Source organism: Cavia porcellus, unplaced genomic scaffold, assembly GCF_034190915.1.
Source record: "Cavia porcellus strain 051 isolate PalLab524CR breed Dunkin Hartley unplaced genomic scaffold, mCavPor4.1 scaffold_1, whole genome shotgun sequence".
NCBI classification, from domain to species: Eukaryota; Metazoa; Chordata; class Mammalia; order Rodentia; family Caviidae; genus Cavia; species Cavia porcellus.
In genome coordinates, this window is record NW_026947484.1 from 29,549,786 (window position 1) to 29,574,399 (window position 24,614).

The 24,614-nt window shown below is 35.0% G+C and overlaps 1 protein-coding gene across 18 annotated transcripts in view; it reads left to right on the forward strand.

The window, feature by feature from the left end:
- Npas3 (neuronal PAS domain protein 3) overlaps window positions 1–24,614 on the forward strand; it is an 815,093-nt gene that overhangs the window by 235,446 nt on the left and 555,033 nt on the right. For 10 of the 18 annotated variants that reach the window (XM_063246612.1, XM_063246603.1, XM_063246606.1 and 7 more), the window contains one exon: window positions 14,994–15,238. In XM_063246612.1, the coding sequence (XP_063102682.1) occupies window positions 14,994–15,238 (245 nt within the window). Of the gene's footprint in view, window positions 1–14,993; window positions 15,239–15,352; window positions 15,404–24,614 lie in introns of all 18 variants that reach the window. The other 8 variants (XM_063246583.1, XM_063246621.1, XM_063246632.1 and 5 more) reach the window with 1 other exon arrangement.

The window sequence follows — 24,614 nt, forward strand, 5'->3', positions numbered from 1 at the left end:
CTATTTTCTGGGTTTCTTCCTTTCAATCTCCCTTTGTCTCCATCACTTCCTGTCACTGCTCAACAGTGGATCTAGAGCCTTTCACCACTTTGCTTTGCTCTCTCTCACTTCTTGCATATTAACTTTTAATCCTGTATTTAAGTTTCTGACTTTACCTTGAATTCATTCATTCATACTAGATTTAACAAAAAGTAATAAACTAAAAAAATAAAATGAACTATTTCATTCTTCTTGTAAATATAAGTGTGTGTATGTGTGTGTGCATGTGCATGCATGTGTGGGTGTGTAGTACTGCAGACTGAATCCAAGCTGTTCACACTGAGCTAACCTTAGTACTTCTAATTATTTTTTTAATAATTTTGATACAAGGTCTTGTTAAGTTACTCACGTTTGGCTCAGACTTGTGATCCTCTTGCCTCAGCCTCCCAAAGTGACACAGGAATTTTATGAAGAGATATATCCAATCCAAATGAGTGATTCTCCAAAGGAAAATGGCAATAGATTAAAATGACAGAAGAGAAAGATGGCATTTGAAGGACAAAACTGGCACACTTAGTAAAACTCCACCTTAATCTGACGCTAGTATAGCATCAAATGTCACCTTAAGGATTTTGATACTGTTGAATACTATAATTGAAAAAACCCAGCTAGAGGCAGCAATTTATGAAATTCAATCACTTAACAAAAATTGTGGATATGCATGGGTGTGTTTTACAGTGATTCGAGTCTACAACCATGGGAACATGGTAAAGTTGCTATTGCCCTTGGCAACCCATTGATCTTTGCTCTGTCTATGCTTTGAGGAAAACACTGTTGTTTTCAGAAACAGGAGTCTGAAAACTAAGTTATCTGTTTTGGGGGGCTGGTAACTGAAAAGGAGACTTTAAGGGGAAACCCTTTTAGATATATATCTTAGCCCAAACAAATCCAAATTAAATGTAGAGAGAAGAAAGTAGGTAAATTTAAGAAATGGCCCCATCTGTAAAAACCAACAAAATATTCATACTGCTTGAGGATCATATTGAGCTGTCAAGTCAGGGTGCACATTCTCAACCATACTGTATATACTTTATACATTTCAAGTAATTGTGTTTTGTCATATAGATTCAGACACTAAATGAGTGGATAGAGATGAGCTTTCTGTTTATCTACTCATTTATTTATTTATTTTGCGGTAATGGGGATTGAATCCAGGCCTTGTTGCATGCAAGTCAAGTGTGCTTCCACTGAGCTGTAGCTCTGGCCTGTTATTTATGGAGATCCTATGATGGGGTCCCATTGGGAAAACTGCTGTCTTCCATAACTCCATTTCAGTTAAACAGTCTCTTGATATAGTCTTACAAGTCAAGTGCAATTGTGGATCTGAGAACTCTATCAACTATTAAAGTTATGGTAATTATATACTCAGAGTTAGAAAATTCATTGCTGACTTTCAATTAATAAGGCAATGGATTTTTTCAATTTTGTATTTACTTACAACATGATACATGTTTATCCAAGAGTAATTTACAAGCTTATAAAATAAAACATACTGAAGTATTTTGTATATTTTGTATATTGTATTTTTTCAAAAAGTACTTTTATATTTAAAAGATACATGTTTATTTGACAGGCATTGCATTGTTACTGATATTTATCACTATGGTTGGTAACTAGATTTGGCTTGGAATAACTTCATTATAGTTCCTGAATGTCTGACTTTTGAGGAAGTACTAAATAGCTATTAGAGTTTTCAAAAGAATGTGGTATCCACAGAGAACCTAGTCCTTGATGAGTGAGTAATGGATACCTGGGAGTAAGCAAGCACATCCTATGTTGTCTTACTTCATAAAATACTTCCAGTTAAAACTTTCGTGGTAATCTGTGGCACATAAAAACATCTAAGCCTTTGTAAAAGTATAGCTTGATACCACTACCTTACCCATGAAATTCTAAACCCATGACAAATAAGAAGTGCTATAGTCAATAAATAAAATGATGTTATCATGATTATAATGGTTGAATCACTGCTACCATACTGAGTAGAGATCTCAAGATGACATCAATTGTAGCATCTGTTTATCCTACATTTGGGTCAGGACCTGAGAGAATACTTCTAAAAGACTATTTTGGGCAATACTTTATGTGTTTATTTGTTTATGATTTCTTCTGGGTAAAAATCTATAGCTGACATTTAGTTTTGGGGGCAGGCTAGTGAGACATGGAAAGAGTAATCATGGAATGGAAGCAGATATGGTCCCCACAAGCATCTGGGAACTAATTGTACACTGGGAAAAGCAGTGTTTTGGGACATTGTAGGGCCTCAAAAGGACATATGTGCCTTGGCTGCATGCTAAAGGACTGAGTTGTGTGATTGAAACCCTCTGGAATAACTTTCAGATGACTCTCCTAGCCGTTTGAATTCCAGCTGTCTTTTAGAGCAGTGACAAAGCCAAATATTTTCTTCAAATATTTCTCAAGCTCTAATATCTTAAGAAATGGTGGCAGTATGGCATCTGTTAGCACTGCCTGATAAACCATTCATTGTACAAAGTTACCTGTAACATCAAGGAACTTCTCTGCTTGACTTTGATGCTAATAAATTATAATTACGTTATTTTTTCAAAAACTACTTTTATATTTAAAAGATACATGTTTGTTGGACAGATTTCAATGAATTGTTATCCCACCTCACCTCTTACCATACAAACACAAAAGAATTTCTTTCATCATGTAGGTGTAAACAACTTAATATTTTTGTAGGTAGAAATATATCTGCACTTACATATTTTCTCTGTATCTACCTCTAAACAAATGTAGTTGTATGATCCCCCATGTATGCTTCGCTACAAACTACCTTTTATCAACTAACCTATTGTAATAATTTTCTTAAGATATTGAAAATTTTTTCAATATCAGTGTTCAGTATCTTCAAAATATTCTATAATTTATTCCTAAAGTATATTATCAAAGATTCTGAGTATTGTTTTAGAAATATGTGCGTGGTACACCCTTGATTATTATTATTTTTTTACAATTTTTAAGAAGTCAGATTTCAAAGTAAATAAAATTTTAAGCCTTTGGATATGAATTTTCTAAAGTGTTGTCTAGAAATAGTAATGATTTACTATCCTTGCAACTAGACGTTGTGCTTTGGGAGATCTCAGTGAAAGGTTATATAAAGGCAAGTGAAGGATAGTGCTCAGGAGCCTGGTGGACTTGTATTCTAATTGTTGTGTTTAAAGAAAAGGTGGCCATTTTTCTTAGCTATCTTTGTTTCACAAAGAGATACAGGCAAACTATAATGATGTATTCACTGTCAACTAAAAGCCTGGACTGTTTGTGGTTGTCACATGACCGTTAACTTTCATTTTTTCATACTTAAAGTCTTCAGCCTTGTCAAAGCATGTTCTTCATTTCCAAATGTGCCATTTCAAACTTAAAGTTTTCAAAACCCTTTCCACTTACGGAAATTTCCATTTGCAAAAATATTTGAAATCACACTTGAAGAAAATTGAAAGAAAAAAATGAATTTTCTTGCTAGACAATGTCACTTGAATTTGAATTCCAAAGCTATTTAGTTTGAGATTTACAGTAATTAATAGCAAACGACCTACTCCAAATCAGAATGTACTTATAAACTTGAAAAAATAGGGGTTTTATTGAATATTTCATTAAGGAATTAAGTTTTCATAACAGTTATAGAATTCATAAGAATGATTACAGAACAAGTAAAACTATCAGTGACTTACTAGTCACATAATTTGACAGGAAAAGGTGAACTGAGGGCTTATTTCTGTAGAGGTAACATGGTGCTCTGGTAATAAGGGCTTCCTTGAATTATCTTGTTAAGGGTCACATTTTTCTTTCCCCAAACAATGATGACTTAGGTAAATTGCTTTGCCTCTCTGTGCTTTGATTTTCTTGATAGAGAACAATATTTGTGAAAGCAAATCTGGTTCATCTATGGCTGTCTTACTTTTAATACCTGAAGTGCTACATCTGGAGAATAACCTCTTTCAGATAACTCTTAATTTTGAGAAATGAGTGTGTGGGTGCAAGAAGTAAAACCAGCATAATAGCACCAAAAACAATGTAAAACAAAACAAAAAATGGCTGAAAGCAACACTGTTTCAGTGTCTGCTGGATCCAGCATAGATTATCTGCCTTTTAGGGTCAGTGATACTCAATTTACCTTCACTAGTGATAATGGCAAAAAATAACCAAACGATGTTTTAAACACTTAGCATCTGGCTAAAATATAAGCGTAGCAGCATTCAGACATATTAAGGTTTATTACATTGAGTTCCATGCTATTATTTGATCATATTGAACACTCTTTGAGAAGCAGAAAATAACTCATGTACTTTCCAACTCTTTGACATTGTGAAAAATCTACTGATTTCTTGCAGTGCTACAAATCCCAGGAGTGGACCTTTGCGTGGTCAGTAACATGTACTGCTGTCCAAGGGTTTGTGGACCCCTCACCTCTCACTTCACCTTTCAGTGGAGGTGCTGTGCCCCTTTCAGAGGTTTAGCAGCAGACTCACTCTCAATGTGTGCTCACGCCTCCTGTTACTGTTAATGGAAGTTACACATGTGTGCTCACCAGGATGAGAAAGCCTTTATCCCATGTCGGGCAAAGACCCGTGATCCTGAATCTCTTTCTAAACTTCAGACCTGAAGAGAGCAGTGCAGGAAATTGCTGCTTTCTCACTATATTAGCTTCTTCAATTTCCTATTAATTGGAGCCTGCAACCGAGATTCTTGTAACTTCAGGGGGATGAACAATACAAATTAAGATCTGGATGCTTTCCAGGAAGATCCCAGTTCAAGAAAATTTTTTAAAAACACAGTTGTGGCTATTCACAAGTCACATGCAGTTGCCTAATGAGTCCATATTTGCTTCTGAGGTTTCAGATTTGCAAACTGCACTGCTGAGAAAGTAAGTAAAGTGTTCACCCACCTCTGGTGTGTGCTGGCTGAGTTAATGTACAGGACAGATAAATACTGGAATAATCAAAATCCTAAACAGGTGGAACAGAACCTTCAAATATAATATCTTCTCCTTGTTCAGGACATTCATTTCTCCCCAAGAATTCTTTTTAATGTATAAGACTTCAATTTATGTTTTAAGAGGTAGTAAACTATAGCAGTTTGACAGCCATTCACACTTAATTCTGTGCATTAAACGAACAGCATTCTTTTCCACAAACATCCATTGTTAGGACAATGCTCTCAGACAGAATTTATGAGAAATGGAATTATGTTACCAAGGAGATAGCATTTACTATAATGAAGAGTAGATCCTAGAAAATGGCCCCTTTTACAGCAGCTCAGAGCAGAGCCACAAAAGCAATTGATTGGTCTTGGCATTTAGTCTTATATCAGCTGTGTCATCCATAGCTTCAGGAGTGAGAACACTAATCTAAAGTGACATTTCTGTTCTGGCGGGCTTTTCTGCCCTGATGAAAGCAATTACTTCATTCCTAAATGATAATTTGCAGAAGTTTCAACCACTTTAATTGATATTTTTTTTTGTTCTGAGTTCAATTGTGAAGTGATTAGCAGATGTGGTAAATAGAAATTTAAGGTGTGAAATATACAAGTTGCTCCAAGGTATAGTGCTTTTATTGGATGGATAGAAATTACTTGATAAAGTGCATTTTTCCCCCATTACTATGAAACTGCCAGTTGTATAGCTTAAAATTCTGGAGTAAAATGAAGAACAAAATACTTTGATTCGTAAGATTTTGGCAGACACCAAAGCATGCAATGAATAGTTGGTCTTGCTGTGGTTCATTCAAGAGTTGTTCAAATCAAGGTGAATGTTGGTTGAAAAGCATGAAGCTGACCTCTCAGCTTTCTTTATTATTACCCTGATGACTCATTTTGGAATTGAATTCTCTTATTTAAAGTGTTAAGAATAAAAACACTCATTGGCTAAAGCCAATTAATTTAATTATTAAGTTCAAACATACACAAGACATTTTCTGAAGATGAGGGAAGGCATTCCATTGAATGGTTTTAATTGCTCTTTTGATTTATTTTATCACAAGTCAGATGGGGCACAGTTATTCAATCAGAATATATCTTAGTATAAAAATTATAAGTATACATGTTGGTTTTGATGCTTTATCAAATGCTAGCAGTTTGCAGATTTTTGACACATTTTTAAGCAATCAATTTCATATTTTCTTACATGTGGAAAAATAATAGACATTTCACATGTTAAATGAGAAATATAAAGCAAGAATGAAGGTCAAACTGATTTAGCACATCAAACAGTCTTTGTCAGCCAAGCTTAATATATCCTGAGTTTGTGGAACAAATGAAATTTTGCTGCTATGTTACACTTTGCTTCCAAACAACCATTACAACTGGTTTTATATATTGTGTGCGCATCAGACCATCAAACAGTGCATCTTCACTGACGTGTTGCTGCAGCAGTGATCTACAGCGGCAATCTGCCATTTATATAAGGGCAAAATGCGCATCTATATTTAGTTGTGAAATTGGCCTATTATACTCTTGATGTTTACAGAGGCTAACATAAATTAATGATGACAGCTATGAGCAGTGCATTAGTTAACCAGCACAGTTCTTACCTTGAACTTGAAGGTTCCAGTTTTAACTTCCAGCGTATACTACCCAGCTTTCTTCGTGTGTTAAATAAAAATTTCTGAAGTTACTACCTTTCTTTGAAGAATATTAAAAGACTTTCATTTGTGAGTTACCTTGTTTATAATCCTACCATATAATAGTTTGTACATTTCTTGATTACATTACCCTTATAAAAAAACTGTATTTACAATCAAGTAAAAAAAAAAAAAACTCCTCAAAGTTCTTTCCTGGCATCAGGCTAATTTGATTGACTTTGAACTCCATATGATGTCAATGTGGGGTGGACTACTTTACTAAAGTAATGAAGGAAGAGCAAGCCTTGCTCATAGAATCTTTATTGTCCATTTTCCCTGAGAAGCCTCCTCATTCAGCTCATGTCAGTGCAAGTGTAGTTACTGGAGTAACTATAGATTTCACTGTTAACTATGACCAGAGATCTGACAAGTATGCAGGTGTTCAAAGGTTCATGAGTTAAAATGCCGAAGCCTTTGATGAATTTTTGATGGCTGCATTTTTAATACAGGTCGACCTTCTTTCTTTGAGGCTGCATGCCAGATTAATTGATAAATAGTAGAAGTCTGTAGTGCTGGGTTCTCCTAAGCAAAACAAGTAGGAAAATCCATAAAATCCTGCCTGTTTGGATCCTTAGAAGTATTTTAAAAAGGTAAAATTTAAAACAGTTTTGACCCCACTTCTCCTTTCCCCCTACAGTTAGATAACCAAAATCTGTCATGTTCTTTTGAGAAGACCAAATATATTCTAAAATCTTAAATTTAGAAGTGTTCAAAATAAGACTTTGTATGAATTTATTGATAATATCAATAGCAAAAGCTACTGAACAAATACATTTTAAAAAAAATTCATTAAAATGACTGAATAAATCATTGGAGAGGAACAAATGAGGTTATGTTGACTTCTTTGTTGTTCTTCTGTTGCTATTTGTTATTTTGACTTTTTGTTATTCTCTGTAGATATCTGTCTATATTATTTCCACAATTACAGTAGTCATTTCTGTCTTCTGCAGATGTCCAGGTATATTGCTTCTAACCATTGCTGCTAACCGTTTCTGTAAATTTGCAAGTTAGAGTACTCAATTTTACAAAATTAAATTTGGCCAATCACAAAGGATTAATTTCTTCTTTAGTTTAATGAATAATGAAAGCCAAAGTTGTATTTTTCTGCAAAGAATAAATCAGCCAATAGATGATTGATCCCTTTATCCAGTTGCATAAGAGGTTCACACAGACTGCAAATCCTGAGTCAATTTTATAGTATTGACTTTATGGTACTGGAACTTCGCTCTATATTTTTGTTTCTGTTGTTGTTATTGTTTGCTGGTTTCTGGCTTAAGCAGAATTTTAAGTTCTGGTCTTATCCCCAGTGTGGTAGTGACAGATACTGTCAACCTTTTTATACTTCACTTTGCACCAGATGACCTGGTGAGCTCTCCATGGTACTGGACCCAGGGCTTTGCCAGACTTCCAAAAGAACTTTTAGATTGGTGATCTTCAAAAGATCTTTGAAAAATCATCTTTCTTCTAAAAAATACATGTATATTCTTTCTCACTAATAATTATCACATCCATTTAAAAATCTTCATAGATATTTTCATAGTCTTCCCTAGTAAATAATCTCTTAATATCTGTTTTATGTTTTTTTTTACAATATGAGCAAAATTGCTTTTCCTACAAATGAATGCCATTTTTTGGATTAATGTAGTAAAATGGCTACTATACTGTAAAAAACAATTTACTTATGTAAATGTATAAACTTCCATTAATTAAATATATATTATAATTTATTAAGTATACTTGTGATATATAATGGGTATACCAAAAAATAAAGTTATACTAATAAGAAAAATCAGTATCTCATTAATAAAGAAATTTTATGTAAGTATACAATGTGATAAGTAAGGACCAGTGAAGGGGAATCATGTTAGTGATAATAGAGTATGTATATTATAAATGAGTATTCTGGACATTCAAAGAATAGAACTATCAATGTGAATGTTTTTATTTACCATGTCTTGTCACTGTATGCCACTGTTATGGTTTGTGTCTGGATTTCCCCCTGAAACCTGATGCAGTCATAAGGGCAAGCTTCTAGAGTTGGTAATTGATTCATTGTCTAATGCTGAGATTATGGGTGTGAATGTTACACTCACCCTAGGGTGGTAGCCTACATACAATATAAGAGACAGAAAGTCTCCTCTTACATTCTACCCTTTTTGCTCTTGTTACTTGTGCTGTCTTCCACTGCCATGAACTGTTACCACTGTGCCATGCTAACCTGCCTTCAAGGCAACTGATTATAGACTGAAACCTTTACAAGATGTGAGCTAAATAAACCCTTTTTTCCATAATTTTGTTTGAATATTTTGTCCCACCAATGGAAGAAAAGTAACCAGGACAGAATTTGGTACTGGAGGAGTGGGGTCATTGCTGTGGCTATACCTGACCATGTGGCTCAAGAGCCTTTGGGATTGGCTTTTGGGAAGAATTTGGAAAGATTTGGAGAGATTGCCTGAAAAAGTAGTACTGGAACACTTTTGACTGTTCTGTGTAGGAGATTCTAGTCAGAACTCACAAGACCAGAAGGCTGATAGAAATTCTGCCAGTAAAGTTCAGACTTGGGAGGTTTCTGCTGGGAAGAAGAACTGCATTGGATGTTGGACTCCAGATTATATGTGTTATGGCTTGGAAAAAAATTTTGTCTGCATTTTTATCATGTTCAGAGACTGCCTGAGACTGAGATTAAGGGCGATGGGCTAATTAAACTGTCAGAAAAAATTTCAAGGCAGTCAAATGTTGAGACAGTGACATGGCTATTGTTGAAGGCTTTAAACCAGATTTATGTTGACATTCAAGAGCAAAGAGCCCGCAGAATGATTTGAAACATTGTGAGTTTGGCCAGAGAAAAAGCTGTGGACTACAGAGACAAGCTGAAGAGATCTAGATTGCTGAGAGGGAGCAGGAAAATATAAAAGATGGCCTGACGGCATCACAAGAAACAGGAATACTCTACTCTTTGCATTCTCAAAACTACAAAAGTGAAATACTTTGTTTTGAGATGAAAGCTGCAAGCACTATGTTCTAGAATGGTGACAGCCACACCATGTTCCGGAATGGTGGAGCATATATAATTTGTTCCACAGAATTGGATTCAGAGTAGCCAGCATTATAAACATTCTTTACCTACAGTCAAAAGAGAAAAATTTCTGGTTACTGCTCCAGTTGGCAGTAGACCTTGGCATCAATCATGTGGTGCTAGTTTTAGATGTAGAATACAAGAGTTCTGAAGTTAAAAAGGCTTCCACCCAGATTTCAAAAGAAGGCCAGGGAGGCCAGGCAGTGTGCCCCTGAGAGGTCCGTGTGTAAAGCTGTGAGTGAAGCTACAGGTGTGGTAGAGAAGCAAGAAGTTTGGAAAGCCAGCAACATGAATTACCTAAAGAAAACAGGATTGAACAGAGTGTGCCTAAGAGAGAAGCCTACTACTACCAGAAGTGTCATAAGGACAGAACCAGTCAAGCCCCATGGAACTCACAATTTGCCACAGATTGCCTTGGAGGTTGAACATGGAATTACAAAAGTTAGTGTTTGCATTGTTGGATTTTGAACTTGTTCTTTTGTATCCTTTTCCTTTGTATCCCCTTGTTTATAACTTTTAGAATGGAGATGTCTATTTTGTGCCATTGAAAGTTGAGTGTTTAACTTTCTTTTCATTCATATAGCATTTCTTGCAGCTAAGAGTTTGTCTGACATCTTAGTGGAGATTTGGGACACGGACTTTTCAGCAATGCTGAAACTGTTAGGATTTTGACAACTCTTGGAGTAAAATTTTTTTCATAAAGGATGTGTATGAGTGTTTGGTAGGGCTGGGCAAATAATGTTATGGTTTGTGGCTGGCTTTCACCTCAAAGCTTCATGCGGTCTTAGGGGCAGGCTTTTAGAGTTTGTGATTGATTTATGGCCCAATACTGGGATTATGGGTGTCAGTGCCCCCCTACTTTAAGGTGGGTAACCTACATACAATATAAGGGACATATAGACTCTTCTCTTGCACTCTTCTCTTTTTGTTCTTGTTGCTTTTGCTGTCTTCCACCCACATGAACTGTTGCTTCTCTACCTTGCCACCATGCCTTGGAGTTAACTGATTATGAATTGAAGCTCCACAAACTGTGAGCTAAATAAAGCTTTCCTTATTTAATTTTAGGCAGTGTGTATTTTGTCTTAGCAACTAGAGAAAAGTAACTAAGATAGTCATCCACCATTGTAAGTATTTATAAAAAACATTATTTATACAGCATTACAACTATATAAAGTTATAATATAATTGCATTTTTCAGACAAGAAAAACTGAGGCATTATAAGTTAAATAATTTGCTTCATTTTACATAATTTGTAAATAATGGAACTAAAATTTAGACCAAAGTAGTGTAACTGCACATTCTGTGTTCTTACTAGAAGATATTGTAGATATTAGATTATTAACTTTTTAGTTAGAGTCAGTGACCATTAAGAATCTGAAAATCATTTACTGTCTCTCCAAAAATGTACACATTTACACATATAATTTTGTAAGTGATATCTAGAGAAATTATATATGCACATATTTATGAAGTCTTTTAAAATCATTTGGATTTTTTGTTGTTGATAATTATAGTTGAAGATGATAAAGTAGTCTAGGAAGAGCTGATATTTCTATCATTTTTGCTAGGGACGAATCAAATCTTCTTTTCACCACTATCCAAAGTCTAAATGGAAGAATAGTAGGGCAGTGAAAGTTTAGGCCAAGGAACTAACTAATTAAGCACCTGAAGTTTATTCATATTTCAGATGTCAGAAATTGGTACTATAACATTTAATTCATTTATAACCAATGCATTCTTTTTTTAGTATTATAGATGTTCAGTCACAATTTTTTGGTTTAGAATAGAGCATACATATATAAAGTTTATTTTAGGTTTTAATGTAGTCCTTAATTCAATTTGAGAATTGCTTATAAGTATGTTGTACTTTACAAAAGCAAGCAAAAGATTAATCTACAATCTGTATAACTGTCTTAAGGTCTTTAGCCTCATCTATTATGCCAGTTTCTCAACCACTTTTATAATCCTTTGACTGTATTTTATTGCTGGTCTCCTCCAAACCAATTACTACTTATTACAGACACAGGGATATCATTCTGAAAGTCTTATGAACTATGGTACTTGCATAATGATGTGATGTGGGAGTCATGGAAATCATATTTTTTTAAATATTATGGCCAAGAAGATTACTCTAGTAGGGCGATAGAGTGTATATTAGAGTTGAAAAAAAAGCAAGGAGGTAGAAAAGAGTACAACAATTAACCATGATAGGTACACGTAAAATAAGCCCTGTTCAGGATTATTTTAGAAAAGTCAGTAACATATGATATTTGGGCAAGGCATCCAAAAGTGCTCATGTCTGTTGATTGCATTATCCCACGTGGATGCAGAAGAGCTGTCTTCCTTCCATCCTTTCAGAGCCTGTTCCATTGATCTCTAGGTTCTTAGGCTTTCCCTTTCCATGAGGATTTTTTTATTGTTTTAACTGATACACAGAACCATGAGTTGTGCATATTAATGTACAAAGAAATTTTCAATATGTGTGCATATTACATAATGTCTAAGTAAGCTTTGCCTTTATCTCCTCAAGTATTTATAATTTCTTTTTGTTAAAAAGTTTCAAAATATTTTCTTCTAGCTTTTGAAACGTGCAATACTTAATGGTTATCTACAGCCACATCGCTGTGCAATAAATAGTACCTTGGATTTTCTGGGTACTCATTGATGAACTTTTCTTTATGTCTTTCTTCACCATTGTCAGTGGATCCCATGAGGATTAAATTTTCCCTTAGTTTATTGAAAACCTTATGCATTAATATCAATTTCAGAGTAATTGCTAAATCTACTTTGCTGTAGTTGCATAGAGAAAGTGCTAGTATAAATATTAGGAATGTCAGTTAGGTAATGAATGAATCCACTCATGATCATTTAAGTGACATAAATAAAGGAAATTTACATATAACATCCATGCAAAACTACATTAAAAAATCTGCCCCCCCACAACATTACCGAGTTATGAAATGAGTTCTTGGCTCATATTTAACTATGACATTGTTTTATTTAGGCTGCACAATTTTTAAAACCTTTGTTTAGTGAATGTTCTAAACTTTGAAATTATAAAATAAAAATTTATATTTTCTTTAGTAGAAATTGCAATGCTGGAAACTAGTGACATCAGAGAATCCTTCCCCAAAACAGTGATCAGGTGGAACTGTGCACTCTTTGCAGATGTTACCTCCAGTTTCCCACAGTCTCCTCTTCAGTCTTCTTCAGGAATTGGCATTCTTTGCATCACCTTAATGGTCCTTGCAACCTCTGCTCTAGAACTCCACCATAGTCAGTAGAGCAAAAAAAGAAAACTTTATTGTACCTTTTGAGGTAGTATTGGTTTACAAGAACAGAAACAAACTAAAACACTGAAGTTGAACCACTGTACCATCCCCTGTGTACAAGTGGTGGAGAAAAAATGTCAAAAAACATAATTCTTTAGGCATAGCTAACTTAATTATTCATAGATAAGTTGCTTTTTATTTTATAAAAGGAAGCCTGAGAAACTTTTATGATTCTAAGATATTAACTTGTGTCCTGGTTATACTTTACCATATCAGAAGATATCTCTCACTTTACTCACATAATTTATGAGAGGCTATACAATTGGGTTTTTGTAGAATCAAATGAAGACTAAGATTCGGGGCAGTAAGTGACTAGCCCTTCTTTATTTAATATATTATCAACAAGGGTTTTGCTTGAGGTTATCTATCACCAGTCTTACCAAGGGGCAAAGATTTGTCATCTGAAAGTGTTTTGATTCTGAAAATAATAGCATTTACTTATCTAATTTTGAGATTACATAGTTAGCTAATATAGTAGATTTTGTCAATAGAGTAAGCATGATAGCCTTGGGATATTAACTGAACACATTTCTCATTGTGAGCATTTTGACATTTCTCAAATTATACAGATATTCAGTAAGGTATTTTGGATGTCTATAGTGAGTGCAGTTTCCTCTGTGAGTGATATTAGGGGTGCAATAATGTTAATATACAATACTATGCTCCATGGTATATTATTAGAGAGTGGAACCACACTGCCAACCCATTTTAGTCTATCCTTCTGGACTCATTTCCTTCTGTCTCTCTCTTTTTCTTATTATAATGGAAAGCCAAAATGCTAGAAGCAAAGATGTGAAATACTTCTAGGGTTCAATAATTTGGATAGATAAACTTATTTTATTAATACCTTAGTATTGTAGATATGGACCAGTTATTTACTGGGGTCTGATTCTGAATACATTTCTCATCAGACAAGAAGGAGTGTGGAACAGAGGAGGTGGAATTCTCCTGTCACATGCCCATGCACAACTTCACTTGTGCCAGATTCTGCCCTCAGCAATGTGAGCACACTTCAAACAGAAATGTGCATGAATAGTTAAAGGAAATGCTGCATCCCACCTGTTGCCTCTTCTGTGAAGTAATAGGTCTATAATATTTATAAATTTTAATAATCCAGACAAAGTTTTACCTTCCAGTATTCATTTTATGTTACCCTAAAGTTTGACTGTGTGTGTGTGTGTGTGTGTGTGTGTGTGTGTGTGTGTGTTCTTTAGGATCTTAGAGAATTTGTCTGTCTACTAATATATGTCCATTTAAAAAGGAATTATAAAATTCTATTATCAACCAGACATCAGCACATTTCTGGAGTTGTACTGAAATCTTTATTTTCCGTGTGATGTTTTCTTCATCTGACTGAAGGTGTCATGATCCTTACTGAAGGCTGGAAGCATATCAACATTATATTTGTTGATTCTGTCAAAGTGAATTGCATTTGTGTTTACCTTTTGTTCCCCAAGATGATAATTGAAATTTTTTTCAAAGTGTTTCCTTTTGATGGTTTAAGATGCCTTAAGATGCCTTGCTGCTGAAAGGCTAATGAACCAAATAATTAGCTTGAAAGTAGGTATATGAGTATAAGCCCAATCTTTGCCTCACCTATAAACTTATACTGTCTCTTAGGAACAATGATTATATTTCAATGCACACACAATCAGAGGGGAAAAAAAATTAACATGGAAAATGCTATTCTTACTCACTGGACTTGAGTTGGTGACAAAAGGCCAGAGATAGCATGTTTTAAGTGACATTTTCTGAAACTCATTTTCCAGTGGTCCTCTGATTTTAAAGTAGGTTTTGGTAGATTTTTTTGTTGTTGTTAAGGAAAAAAGAAATAAAAAAGAAGCAGTTTCTGTTTGGTGCCAGAGTTATTTATCCTAAATAACATACTTTTACTCCTTCAATTTCAGTTTACAAGCATTGAGAAAGGAGAAGTCTCGAGACGCTGCTCGTTCCCGCCGGGGAAAAGAAAATTTTGAGTTCTATGAATTGGCCAAGTTGTTGCCTCTCCCTGCAGCCATCACCAGCCAGCTGGACAAGGCATCCATCATTCGACTTACAATTAGCTATCTGAAAATGCGGGACTTTGCTAATCAGGGAGACCCTCCGTGGAACTTGCGAATGGAAGGCCCTCCACCCAACACATCAGTAAAAGGTAAGTTTTAGACCACTGTTTAGTCTGGAATGTGATGGTCTGTAGATGTAAGATGTAAGATGAAATGTTTACCATCATCCTTTCTTCTTTTCCTGCATATCAAATCCTTTAAAGGGATACAAATGTGGAAATCTGAACTCTGCATGAGAAAGACACCATGTGAAGGTGAAATAAACCTCTTCTATTTCTATTTTATTTTCAAAAAGTCTGTCCACCACACGTTCTGTTACTTTGTAGAGGATTTCACAGAAATGAGAAAGAAGTGATTTATGCATTAAATTGGGGGAGGGTTAATTTATGCCAAAGGAATATGTGTAAATTTTCCTTGATGGGCAGGGTATGGAATGTTTGCTAATCTGTGGAGCTAATGAGTTCTGCCTTATGTAAGCAAGAAGAGTAAGAGAGCAGAGTCCAACTTGAGCGGGCCTTTTTGAGTTACTGATTTTATTGACCTCAAAAATCAATCCATGAATTAATGTTTCATGTTTCTCTATAGACGTATTGCCGTACAGTTATAAATATAAACATGTATTTGTTCTTCAAACTTTTGATGTAGTTACTCATAAAGTTAGTAGTTTCCAAAAGTTAAGTCTTTTTACTGTGATATTTAGGGCAGGTGTTTTCTAGTGTGTTCCTGAAACTCCTAACAACTTACAGCATTTTAAGAATTTGAATATGCATGCATATATTTGTTGATGTGTATATGGTGTTGGCCATTGATTTCCTATGTTTAAGGCTGTGTTATTCAAACAGTATGACCTAAAGGATCTTTTAGATTTTTTATGGCCCATCCTTGTATTTAGGTCCTTGATGAGAACAGAATAAAAGTGGGCATTGTAAGAAACTGTGGAGACTGCCTGTGACTTCCTCTGAGGTGAATGAGATACTTTAGCTATGTGATGACACCGTGCCAACCACCTTTAGAAAAGTCTTGGTAGTCTTGGCTGTTATAGAAAAGTGAATCTTTTATGGAATTTTGATAGAACTGAAGGATCAAAGTGATGATTATTTACAGTTCCATGCTAGGGGCTATGATCATACATGTGTACCTGCATGTGTAAACCCCTTACAGATTGAGCATCCCTAAAATAAAAATCCTATATTGATATGCTCCATATTTTTTAAGCACAGATTTGATGTCACAACTGGGAAATTCCACATCATGACTCTGTTTTATGCAAAAAATTATTAAAAATATTACATAGACTTACCTGTAAGCTATGTGTAAAAGTGTATGAAAGATAAATTTTTGGTTTAGACTTGGGCCCCATCCTCAAGACAACTCAGTATTTGTATATAAATATGCCAGAATCTGAAATCTGTAACATTTCTGGTGCTGAGGATTTCAGATAAAGGAGATTTAATCTGTGTTTCCTTAAAGATGGTATAATACTTATGAGATGAGGAAAATTAGAATTTAAATTATGACAGGTTATTTTCATGTAGAGCAGTAGTTGACAAACATTTTCTGTAAAGGGCTATGCAACTATTAATCCTGATGTGTCAACTTCCCTCTATTAAGAAATGTGTAGCAGACTTAGTAAGGCCCACATGTTCCCTAGCTTACTCCTCTCTGGTACTGTTTCCTTGCTTTGCTTCTTGGCCACTGTGAAGTATGCAGCTTTACCCTGCTGCCCCTTCTCCCCATGGGGTTTTTGCTTTGGAGCCAGCTGGCCATGTACAGAGTCTCCTGAAAATGTGACCTGAAGCAAACCTTCTTTATTAAATTGTGACTGCCAGGTGTTGTAGATCAGTGATGGGAAAGCTAATACTTGCCACATAGTAAATATTGTAGACTTAGGAACCTGTGAGCATTAAAGTTAGACATAGACAATATGTAAATGAAAGAATATGGTTTTGTTTCCAAAAAAATTGCATTTATGAGACAGGTATCAGCCTCTACCTGTCTCATAAATACATAGGCCATATTGGCAGATCATTGCTCTAGAATATATGACATGGAACGGTTAAGGAGTACACATGGCAGAGGTACCTCTCGGGATATAAATATATGGTAATCCACAACAAATAATGAATACCCATTCTTACAGTCCTTTTATAGCCCTTTTCATGGGCTATAAAATGTGGATATTAATTTGGTAAAAACTAGTGGATATTCTGGTTATTAAAGTAGGGGTGAATTTTCCCAGAATAAAATATGAATGTAATTCTAATAAAAATACATTAGATTTATTTTTCACTGCAAGCCATAGACTATGTAACTGTTTATTCTGAATCATGCAACTTGAAAGAGAAAGTTCAATAGATTAGAAACATGTCAGTGTAAAAATATTACTCATTTTGAAATAAATTGACGTACTAGAGTTGTATTAATTTGTTGTACATAATTATCCTTTAGATCCATTTGGAAAGGAATTTACAGTGAGTAGGCTTTCCTGGTAATGATGAAATCTAGAGTAGAAACACATGATGGCTCCATTGTGTCTGTATTATTCTTTGATATGATATTCCAGTTGATATTTAGAATCACAGACTTTTACAGATACAAAATTTTTCATCATGTATGATTTTCCCTATTTTACAGATAAATACTTTAAGTATTAACTGATCCAAGATAAGCCTTCTTTCCTTTCTATCTGGTATTCTGTTGTGTCAGTCACATCATGTCATTTTTAAAAGTAGTATTTGTTTTATATCACCATCATCAAATGTCTAGGTAAAATTTTTCTAAGCTTTAGACTTTGAATAATAATTCATTTTTACTGTGAGATCTTTTATCAACTCATTACTTATTAAGAATAAGCTGAATAAGAAGAAAAAACAGGACTACAGCCCCCAGATGTGTTGCTGTTTATGAAAGGTCATGGGGGTATTGACAAAAGGAAGAAATTTGTCATGAGTGTTTAGGGGCCTGGAAAGTGATTGTAGATTTCGTTATTTATAAAATTCCAACCAGATGATGGCAGAGCACCTATATTGTTACATGGACAGTGTCAGTATTACTAAGCTGCCAGGAGATTAGAACAGAAGATGTGAGTATAGTAACTACACATCACCTTATCTTGACTTTCAAATGCTGCTGCAAATGCAGTAGGTACTTTTATAAGCTGCTTCTGCTGTACGATATATGTACAATTTATTACTCCCGTTCTTTAATGCAAACTGCTTCTCATTCTGATCAAACATTCATGAAATAACATCAAAAGAAATTCGTTTTAATTTATTAAGATTTTCTATGTTGTGCCCTTGAAGAAGTTCATATGGATAAACAAGCTTATATAAATAACCTGCAGCATCATGCGAAATGCAGTTCATAATCCAACAATAAAAACAGTAGACATTATACGTTGTGCTTCTTCAAGCAGTCTCTTCAATAAATCTAAAGGCATTTGGAAATTTATATGAAAAGTACTCACACTAGGTAGGCAACTTTTTATGTACTGAGATGATCATGTTAATAATTAAACTTCAAAGCTTAAATTTAAATTTGTTTCACACAACTATATAGAAGTTTAATCATTTTAATTAGCTCCTTCAGAAAGATTTTCTACTCTGTCCAGTATTCACTACATTTTTTTCTTAACAGTCTATAAAGGTTGATGAGTTTGTTTTGTAGTACCCATTGTATACAGATTATTACAAGATATGCTTGCAGAAAAAACATTCAGGTGCCAGTGTGTGATAAGTCCCGAGTCAATTACTTCATGGAAATGATATGTTAAGCAATTGGAAGGTAACGGATAGTTTTTCCTATTATTTTAGGAATATCTGTATTGTTATAATACAGATCAACTCTGCAATGAACATTATGCATTATTCAAGAAATGACCAGGCATTCTCAGCAGTGTTTCAGCTAAATAACTGATGATTGTAACCTTTAAAGAAATCTCATTGTGGTGACTGTTGGTAAATCACTTCTCCATTCATAGTAATCTCTATTTAGAGGCTATCTAGAAACCATTATATCTTTTATTAATCTTAAAAGCAATAGCTGCTGATTTGACATTTGCTAAACCTAGATAAATTTTCTGTCTTTCTAATATCACAGACTTCCGTCAATTTCTGGAGTCTATGTGCTGCAACTCTATTAATACCAGAATGTGTAACATTATAAGAATAAGTTTTCTTTCAATTTAAACATTGCAGTTTTTGAACAATAATTTGTTTATGTGTGTGACAGTAAAAATGCTAAAATAAATAAAATCTAAAATATTCTCTGCTCTTGGAAAAGAAGAGTTGAAAGTTATTCAGGATATCTGGAATTAAAACTGACTGACTCATTGGGAGAGTTACCCTACATGAGTATTTTAAATGAATTCATTAAGCTGTTTAATGAATTCATTTAAAATACTCATGTAGTGTAACTGACTATAGGTTATCCTATAGTGACACTGAGTCACTATTATAATGAGTGTCCTCAAAATGTAGATAGCAGTTTATAAAATGGAGTCTGTTTCAATACACAGGTTGAGATTCCAGGACTGCCATAGTGATAGGTCTTTTTGGTTTAAGCAGCTTGATGGTCTTCCACTTAATGTTCTGGCACTTTACTGTATGCTGATTCACATTTACTTACAAGTGCCAAATGACCTTCATGCTTGAAAATGTCATATTTCTTCTTACCAAAAACTTTGTGAAAGGAAAGTTTTTAGATTTAACACATGGCCATGTGTACTAACTCTGTGGCATTCCTTTATTAAAAACATAATAAAAGGATAGGCTGTACCCTGAGATTCTGAGAAAAAGCTTCCTGTAGTTCTGGGAGAGGGAGATAATAGATGGAAAATTGGTTCTTGCTTGTTTACTTCTTTAGTCAGCTTTCCTATTGTTGAAACAAAATGCCTAACACATACAACTCAAGGAAGGAAATGATTTATTTGGTTTACGGTTTCAGAGGTTCCAGTCCATGATCAGCTGTTTCCCAAGTAGAGTATCATGGTACAGGGCGTGATGATGCAAAGCTTCTCTCATGATGGCAGCTAAGAAGCAGAGCACTGGGCAAGAGGGTCACAGAATATGCACCCTCCAAAACTGCTTTCCCAGTGACCACTTCCTCTATCTGGGACTCACTTGCTAACAGCACCTTTAGTGCCCCCATGATCTAATCACTTCTCCCAGAATTGCTAATCCAGTCACACTGACAATTAAGATTAACCATCACATTTTACCCCTTGTCAGCTTGACACTCAAATGCATCTTAAACCACATTTCTCCAAATAAAGACAAGGGCAAATTCTTAATTTCTGAAAATGTAATACAACTACCCTGCATCTAATCCCTTCTTCAGAGTTTCAGCTGTTCTGTCATTGCTAAGGAGTCCAATTTGAAAGTGTCTTATGAGACTCAAGGTAAACTTTTAGCTATGAACTCCTTAGCTTCTCTCAGGTTGGCTTTTCTCTTGGCCTATGACTTTCTGTGGCATATGTTCACCTTCCTGGCATCTCTTTTCAAACATCCAGTGGTCTCCACTGAAGACTTAGTCTCATCCCAACAACTTCACACACCGTTCTTTCAGGGGCGTGTTGCCTGGCCTTCAGGGTGTTCCTTTGATATATAGGTAACAGCTTCCATGACCTCACAAGTCTTGCATTCTGCGTGCCTGTAAAAGCAGCATCATCTGAATGACACCAGAGCCTGCTGCTGGCTTGAGCAGCAGCCTTGTCCCCTTGAACTGTAGTAGCGGTGGTTTTGAGTACCTGAATGGTTGAGCACAGTAAAATGAATCTGAGGGAACCAATTCCTTAGAGAACTCTTCCTGAGAATGGGATTAGGTTCTCTTTTCTCAAATGAGTTTGACATTTTCGCACCCATGAATCCATGATGGGTGGGGCTCCTGAGACATGCTGAAGACATATTTCTTCTTGTCCCTATGCAAAGTACTTTTTATAAAATAGTACTAATATCTGTAGCAAGCACATCTTCTTTGAATCAGCTTTACATGTACTACTTTGGGAAACAAAGCTTAAGTTTTCAAATCTTTCTGCTCTGATTTTTGCTCCCAGTTCCCACTGTAAATCTAGCTGAAAGCGCCCAGTGGTACCTGTGCCATGGCTTGAACATTGAGCTGCCTTAAAATTGCCATTACTAGATTATATATCCTGAACTCACTAAATTCATCTTCAAAGTCTTAGACCATGGACAAAATATAAATGGATTTTTGTTTTTGTTTTACCATAGTAGAAGACATATGGCCTTTAGTCCAGTTCCCAATAGAGTTCTCATTCTTATCTGAAATCTCTTGATTCTGACGTTTAATGTCTAAGTTCCTATTAAATTTCTGTCTCAGCTCCCACAAAAATCATTTATCAGTTTCTACTTAAGCATATTAAACTTTCTCTAGTACGTATCTCCAAATATTTCTCATAAACTTATTCCAGTGATCTCCAAAAGACAGGATCAGATGTAGGCACAGGAATGGCTCCACTTCCAGTACCAGTTTTCTGTATTGGTCAGCTTTCCTGCTGCCGAGACAAAATGCTAGACATATACAACTCAAAAGTGGAAATGGTTTTTGGCTTACGCTTTCACAGTTTTCAGTCCATTATTAAGAAAGAACATTATGGTAGAAGGGTATGGTGGAACAAAACTGCTCAAATCATGGTGGCCAGGAATCAAGGCACAGGGAAGGAGTGCCAGTGAGATATGTATCCTCCAAAGCTTACACTTAGTGACCCGTTTCTTTTGCCTGAGCTCCACCTCTTAACATCAGAATTAGCTGTGAATATAAGTGTAGTCTTTTAATGTAGACAGGTTTACAATTAAGATTAAGCATCACATTTCTTGATTCCTATTTTTACCTCCATTATCCTCAGAGAACTAAGGTACTCACTGATTTTTCTGGTCTTTAGTTTCATTTGCCTCAATTCAAAGCTATTGTTGGTACCAAATAGAAATAGAGCCTTCTAAAAACTGAACTACTAATGTTCATTGCTTTTGTTCTGTTTGTGAGTTCCAGGTGTTTATAGGATACAAAAATATGAAAATGCAATGTGACATGATTGTCTTTTCTTAGTACGCTTCCAGGAAAGTTTTTAAATTTATATGATATTATCTTTTTATATATTTATCCTTTAAATATTTTTATTGAAGTTATCATTTCTGAAAGGAGCTCATTTAAGGCTAACCTTTTATCTAATTTTATGTCACAATAGGGCAAGCAGTATTAACTCTGTACCCTGCCTCCCAGATTTGTCCTCTCTGACATTAAATGTTAAGAGCTTTTCGATAAGTGTGCGCTCACTGATAGCAGAGTATGCCTCTAAGACTCCACGTTTTTGAGATTTTACATTTTATCATGAAGAGATTTGTTATCAACAAAATCATGTTATAGTCTATCAAATATAATCTAATTTAGAATGAAAAACGCATAACATTTGTTAGGTTATTTTTTATACTTGCCTCAAAGAGTTTGACTATTTACTGTTGTTTCCAAGGACACATGTTATTACTGAGCATCCAGAATTATTCAACTCTAAACACTAACTCAAATAAAATGTATGTTTAAGAGTGGTGACTGACACTACATGATTTTTCATGTATACTAGTCAGCTATTGCCAGAAAACAATCCATCCAAATGGCTCATTTCTAGCAGAGTGTCATTTCTGTCCATGACTTGCATCAGTGCAAATTGTGTGAGCAAGACCAGTCTGGTTGCAAGAAAGTTTACTGTACCTCTTTTGAAAGTTACTATAAAAAAAGGTCAATGACATGGATATAGTAGAAAAAACAGGAATAAATTATTTATTCTTTCTCATTAAGACAAACTTTGTGTGATTTATTGTCTCTCAGATTTAGTTTGCCAAAAAGGAGAAGTAGAAATGAAGAACTTCTGTGATTTATTGAATTGTGGGCACAAAATTATGCATGTATCATTTTGCATCCTTAGTTATAATTCATTAATGTACTTCTCCTTCCACTATCGTCTAATTTTTTGCAAGCAATATACAGTGCCAGGAGCCATATTTTTTTATATTTGTCTATGCCATAATTTGACTGGATTGCTTTTTTTTCTTTTATGGGTTAAAAAATAATTTATTTTCCTTGTCCATCACAAAAGTGGTATCACATATTCCAATAACAAAAGAAGTTACAAACAAAAAAAAGAGAACAAGGTTTTATGTGACATGGAAGCCTTCAGAAATGAAGACCCAGAGAAGCAAGGAAAACTGTGTATTTTATGCTTACATTCAATGAAGAATTCATAGCCATGTAGAAATCTGAGTGGACAAAAAGAATGTGATCTAATGTTAACAGACAACGGTAGAGGGCAACCAGGAAGCCTGTTTTTTTTTTTTTCACACTCTTATTAGCCTCTGTATTGCATTCCTTTTTCTGGTATAGGGCCAGACACCTGTCACATAAAGGACTTCAGGGGAGAAGCAATAGAGGCGGAACAACATTCCAGGTTGCATGGTTTCCTCCTGGGAGAGGACTTCTAGTTATTGTGACTGTATTGTGGGACAGATAGCAAGCAGAGAGACGAAGGTAGAAGAAGATTAAATTAAACATCTTATTTCTTAGGAACTCCTAGTTTTTCTTAACTCAAGATCTTCAGTATGTCACTGTGACATACTTTAGGGTATTGTGTTCTGATCTTTAAAGCCTCCTTTTGAGTTTGCTAAACTTTCATCCATCTTTCAGAACCCAGTCCGCACGTCCCAGCCTTTTGGAACTCTTTTCTGCTTTCTCCCAATCATTAGTCATTTTTTATTAAATCATTGTTACAGAATTCTGTCACCTTACTGGCAGTTTATATGATTTACTTCTTTATTTACTATCTCTTACGTAGGCTGTGAGCTAACTGAGGAGATAATCTGCTGGTTGGTTCTCGTTTTTGTGTCTCCAGACTATTGTATAGTACTTATGAGAGTATTTAACCATGTGTTTAAATTGAGTTGTGTAGAATTGAAATATATCTGGAGATTGTTATCAGCAGAGCTGAGTAACTCTATGAGAGTTGTGAAATCTTGGGATGAGTTGAAGAAGATACTAGAAAGGAGAAAAAGGCAGAGTAAAACTTTAAAAAGGAGGATAAGAAGATAGGACAGAGAATAGTGGGAGTATTATGAAAACAAAAGAAAAATGAGCAGCGTATGGAGTAGATGCTGGGAGGAGCAGTGGCTCCACGGCATCACCTGCGGGTAGAGGAAGAGTGTTGACTGTTGAAACTCTTAGTCTCATGAAACCCATGCATATCTTGTGTATATATGTTCAAATCCATTCGACAAAGATTTGAATATATTCTGCTAGTATATCCCCTAAGTTGTCTGCCTTGGAGACTTTTACTTTTCCTAGGGAAATAAATGTGAAATCAATAAGTAATGGCATGGCAAACTTTAATAAAATTTAATATACCACATGATCTGTGTTGTAAACCCCTTGCTAGACCTCAGTTTTCTCATTTGGATTTTCTTT